The sequence below is a fragment of the Lipotes vexillifer genome, unplaced genomic scaffold (assembly GCF_000442215.2).
Source record: "Lipotes vexillifer unplaced genomic scaffold, Lipotes_vexillifer_v1.1 scaffold1258, whole genome shotgun sequence".
Lineage (NCBI taxonomy): Eukaryota > Metazoa > Chordata > Mammalia > Artiodactyla > Lipotidae > Lipotes > Lipotes vexillifer.
This window is the reverse complement of record NW_006773444.1, coordinates 261,832-267,046: the sequence shown is the minus strand read 5'-3', so window position 1 is coordinate 267,046 and position 5,215 is coordinate 261,832. Positions and strand designations below refer to the sequence as shown.

Sequence of the window (5,215 nt, the reverse complement as noted above, 5' to 3'; positions counted from 1 at the left end):
CAGCCAGCGGTCTACAGAATTGTCTAGTAAGAGAGCATTTGGGGGGCTCCGAGTGGAACCCTGCATCTAACAAGAAAAACTTCTTGTTTTCAAAAGCAAACCAACTCAGAAGAAAACGAAACACGACCTAGAGGTCAAAGCACAGCAGTCGGTCCATCCCGGCTGCCCGCGCAAGGGCTGGCGCGGGTCCCGGATGCTCTTCCTGGGGGTGGGGCGCGGTCCGCGGGCGGGGGGGGGGGGGGGGTGGGGGGGTGCTTTAGCTCATGTGGAAGCGGTGCTCCCCCCGTGTGATGTGGGACGAGAACTCGTAGCGGTCCTGGCTGTGGTAGCCGCACATGTTGCACTCGAAGGGATCTCGGAAGCCGTGGCAGCCCATGTGGATGGTGTACATGACGTGGTCCAGGAAGAGCACGCGACAGTGTTCGCACCTGTACACCTTGAGGGGCTCCCCGCTCGTGCCGATCACGCGCAGCGCGTCCGCGGGGCCCTCGGAGGCCGCACGCAGCACGTCGTAGGCCGCGTGCTCCTCCTTGATGGACAGGCCGTTGCGCGCGTGAGGGGTGAAGTGGTTGGTCAGGTAGATGAGGCCGCCCCGCTGCTCCTCCGTGTTGCTTTCGGTGTCCGTGGAGTCTTGGCAGCTGTTGCTCGGCGACGCCTCGCGCTCGGAGGACGCGGACTTGGCCTTGGAGAGCAGCAGCAGGTTCTCCACGGCGCCGTCCTGGGCCGAGTGGTTGGAGCGCGCGGGGCCCTCGGCGTGGGGCTTGTGGAGGTGGTACATGGGGCTGAGCACCGGGACCACGTCGGAGCTGCCCGGGGGCGTCTGCACCAGGGGGCGCAGGGACTCGGCCCCCAGGTAGCTGATGGCGTTGTTGATGGCCTGGTCCATCACGTGTGTCTGCATCATCTCGTTCTCCTTCTCGTAGCTGGCGCTGCCGTCGTAGGGCAGGTCCGACAGGCACTTGTCCCCTGTGGGAAGCGGGGGACAGTCAGAGAGGCCCAGGTTACCTCTGCGCCCGGCGGCAAGAGCTGACATCTACACCTGCGGGGCCACCGACCTCGGGAGCACCTCCAACATGGGGGAGAGCTGCCACATCTCTGCCTGCCGGGCACCTGGCACGGGGCTCTGCCCGGCGTCGGCGTTTAAACCAATTTGTCTGGACAGATCAATAAATGAATTGGGGAACCAAGGATGGTGTGCCAATTTAAACAGCATATATTCAAACGGATGAAACCAATACTTGTGTCTTTTACTCCGGATGTTATAAACATTTTTATATTTAACATTAATATTTAAATGATGTATTTTCAATATACTGTTGTAAGAAATTTACAATGGCTGCTTAATTTATCAAATTTATTTAATTAAAACATAATTATATGATTACAAGAATGTGACGTACTTATTTAAAATAATATTATCTCGTATGTTTAAAATTCCCATCTTTAATACACTAGAGTGAGGCTTAATCAAAAATACGAAAACTGTATATTCTTTATAGTGAAATGGCATCAGTCTTGTCAGTAGCACAAAGCTGGCTCTGACTTGCGTGAGAGTGAAAAGCATCATCGGACGCACCAGCCTCCACATCCTGCCTGGCCTCCAATTCCACTCTCACCTCCCAGCTCTTAGCAGCACCGAGCTTATGCTGCAGAGTCACGTGGTGGAGAGCCGGGAGCAAAGCAAGGAGGCTCCAGGGGTGACATTTACTTGTCCTTTCAAACAATTGCTGAGCATGAACGATGCCCGAGAATTGTTGTCAAGGACTTGTCAGCAAGCTTAGCCTCAAGAAACTTAAGGTCTAACATCATGGTTTGTAGAAGGCGGCGAGCTTGCTTCCCCTGGAAAGGGGAAATTTGAGAAAAGATTTGACTTCTTGTAATTAACTTTCGAGTATAAATTTTCACAATGAAATAAAATGAATATACTTGAAGATACACCTTCCCGATATACTGGTTCTAAGCTCAGTAGGAAACCATGGCTTCATTAGCAAATTCATTAATGAACTGTCTGCCCTTATGGTCAGGGCTATTGATTCACTGGACTTTCAGCGTTGGTTAGTTAATAAGTCACAGGACGAGAGGCCATCCACAGGCAGGTCTGAATTGTTTACGTTTTACCCCTGGCTCTGTTTCTTTCCTTCTTGCACCACATCTCCACCAAGCGTCCACCCTGGAGCAGACACAGGAGGGCCGGAATGGCGAACAAGTAAGAGTGATCCCCATTCTCAGCAGCCCACAGGGGAGACAGACATTAACACATGATAACATGCAGTGCATCCCTGTCTGAGAAGTTGCATGAAAGGAAAGGAAGGTTTGCTACGGGGACCTAATGAAGCTTTCTAGTATGATGAGGCATATTCCTGACACTTATCAATGGTCACAGATTTTTTTAAGGATTAATAATAAGCCTAGGAAGTATGGTGCAGTTTATCCTTCTGCTGCTAAGAGCTGGCTGCAGACCGTGAAGTGTGTCCCACACAGGGGAAGCAAGAGGACCGAGAGGAGAGCGAGACTGGAGCCTTGAAGGGGTGGGTGAAGGTGGCCAGAGCCCTGGGCGGATCAGTAGGCTGGGTAAACCCCGCAGAGACTGTGTCTGAAGGAAGACGGAAAGGTCCGAAGGAAGGAAACGCCCTTCTCGGTCACTGGCGGGAGGCGAAGGTGAGGAATGCCTTCCGGCTGCCCAAGGGTCCAGGTTACGGCTGATGGTGGCTGGAGCAGCTGGTGACAGCAAGGACCCCGACACCTCCCACGCTGATACCTGACAGCACGGTCTGCAGCTATTTCTTAGCAACGAAAGGACAAATTGCTCCACGGTTCGTAGACTTATTAATAATCCTTAAAAATGTCTGTAACCTTCGATAACTGTCCAGGAGTATGCCCCATCATACTAGAAAGCATGATTAGGTCCCACTTCTTGCTTTGTTAGGGATGGGTATCATACAGCGGCCTGGCTCTCATTCATTCAAATCTGCTGGTGGTCAGGAGTGACACACGCCCTGACAACAGTACAATGTGACCCTTGGATGACACAAAGAAACTTGTCAGTGGACTGCCACGCCCTCTGCAGAACTGGACCAGAATGGAATTTCTACGTAAGTTGGGTGGCAGGGATCACAGAAGTGGTGTTTCTCCCCATTTAAGGTTAGAAGTAATTGAGTAGCATTACAGAAACCATGTGATTTTTTTTTTTTCTGTTTTTGTGTTGAGGTGCCAAGTATCTGGTTACATTAACCTCAGAGGAGAAGGAGTCCCTTCTGGCTGGTATCTCAGTCTATCCCTCCACCAAACCCCAGCAGGATGGGGAGGGGAGTGGACTTCACGGACAATTCTGATACATATAAAAGTGCTTACAGCTCCACCAAAAATGGTGCCTTCCCACCTAATCATCCTGTTTCTCCCAAAGTCATGGTTCTGTGGTTTCCTAAGCAACCACTGAAATCTGTTGTTTTTAAAACTGGGAATTAACAACAAAAGGATGTAGGAAATAAAAAACAACAACATAGATTTCAGACTCACGTGGCATATTGAAACCACCCACAGAATTTCTCTTCCCTAATATTCCACAAAGTGAGAGAATCCCACAACATTCACTTTGGCAATATGCTAAAGAAAGGTACATAGTCTAATGAAATACATGCTTAGGACCAAGGAAAGAAAATTCTGGCATGAGATACATGGCAAAGCTTGGCTGTTGATCTCACTTACAAGAACCTTAAGTATGAATCAACAAAATCTTCAGCATTTTCCCTAATACCCTCATATCCATAGAGAATCAATTCAAATAGGTGTCTTTTTCCACTTCTGATCAAAAAGCAGTTAAAACCTCTGCTAATGAGACCAGGTGACCCTGGCCAAGTGAGCAGTGAGGCTGGTTCTCTGGATGGGAGACAGGAGTTAAGTCCTCAGTGTTGTACACTGGGAGGAAACAGCCCAAAGGACCAGAGCAGCCCCCTGTGGGAAATACTCCCCAACCAGGTACAGTACAGTGATAACTGGTTTAGGGCATTTAACCAGGTCTCAGAACGAGGGAGAGAGGGCAGAGAGGAACTCTTTTAACAAAGACTGCACTTTGCCTCACCTGAACTCCCCCAACCCCATCCTTGGCATTCTTTCAGTATTGAGAAAAGTCAATAGCTCTCACAGGAAAAAAAAAAAAAAATCTCGGATACAATAGGAATAATGTAGACATGTCAATCAAACTCTATCAGCCCAAGCTGAATAAGCAAGATGAAAAGAAAAGGTCATGGTTGCTGTGAAGATATTTTCTAGCAAGACGAGGGAAGAAAGGAAGTGAAACACGGACCACTAAGCCCATCCTAGGGAAAAGCTTAATTCAAGGAAGAGAAGTAATGTCTCATAATTGCTTTGTGACACGGATTCAATTAAAAAATATACTGAAACATGGCAGGCTAAAACAACAGAAGAAGAGGAAAACAGAGATTTTTGATCTCAGGAAACAAAATGAGGTCCAAACAGTATTATTACAGAATTAATATATGGATTAGAAACATCAAGTAATAGAACATAAACTCCTAAAAATAGAATTACTGACATAGAGGAAAAACACAAGATAATAACAGTGAATAAATGTGAAAAAGCCAAAAAAATAAACTTAGAGAAATATTAACAGATATGGAAGACAAACTCTCTAACATGAGGACACCTGGTATCTCTGAATAGAGATCACAGCAGATGAAAGAAAATACATATTTATAAAAAAGAGAATTTCCAAGAAATAAAAGAGAAAAGAAGGGAATCCCCAGATTAAAATGTCAGGAAATTTTTATTCAGAACGCAAAAACACCAAGACACATCCCAGTTAGGGTATTTAACTTTTAGGTTAAAGAAAAAACTCTTCAGGCATTCAGAGAGAAAATGAAAATCTTGCCTTCAGTCATGATGGCAAGATCTAAAAAGTTCCCAGGGGAAAAAAAAGAGTGACCAACATCACATACTCATCAGCATGCTCTTCAGGTAGAAAGGCAGCAGGCAGACCTCCTCAAACACAAAACAATTATGAAAACAGAACACCTACAGAAGCTTCTTGAAAAGAGTGGCATGTAAAGTCCAATCAATTAAGAGATCACTCTAAATAAACAGAAATAGTAGTAGAAGGGCTGGGTCTGAGCCTCTCTTGAGTGCAAACTCGGAGTTCTTTCAACCCCACCAATACCCTGCCAGCTTGTACGGTAACAGCTGCATTCCTACACACTCT

At 47.1% G+C, this 5,215-nt stretch overlaps 1 protein-coding gene across 9 annotated transcripts in view; it reads right to left on the bottom strand.

Annotated features, from left to right (window-relative positions):
- Nucleotides 1-256: 256 nt before the first annotated feature.
- The window catches only part of IKZF1 (IKAROS family zinc finger 1), a 77,329-nt gene continuing 72,370 nt past the window's right edge, over nt 257-5,215 (bottom strand). For all 9 annotated transcript variants that reach the window (XM_007448325.1, XM_007448327.1, XM_007448328.1 and 6 more), the window contains one exon: nt 257-966. In XM_007448325.1, the coding sequence (XP_007448387.1) occupies nt 257-966 (710 nt within the window). The remainder of the gene's footprint in view (nt 967-5,215) is intronic.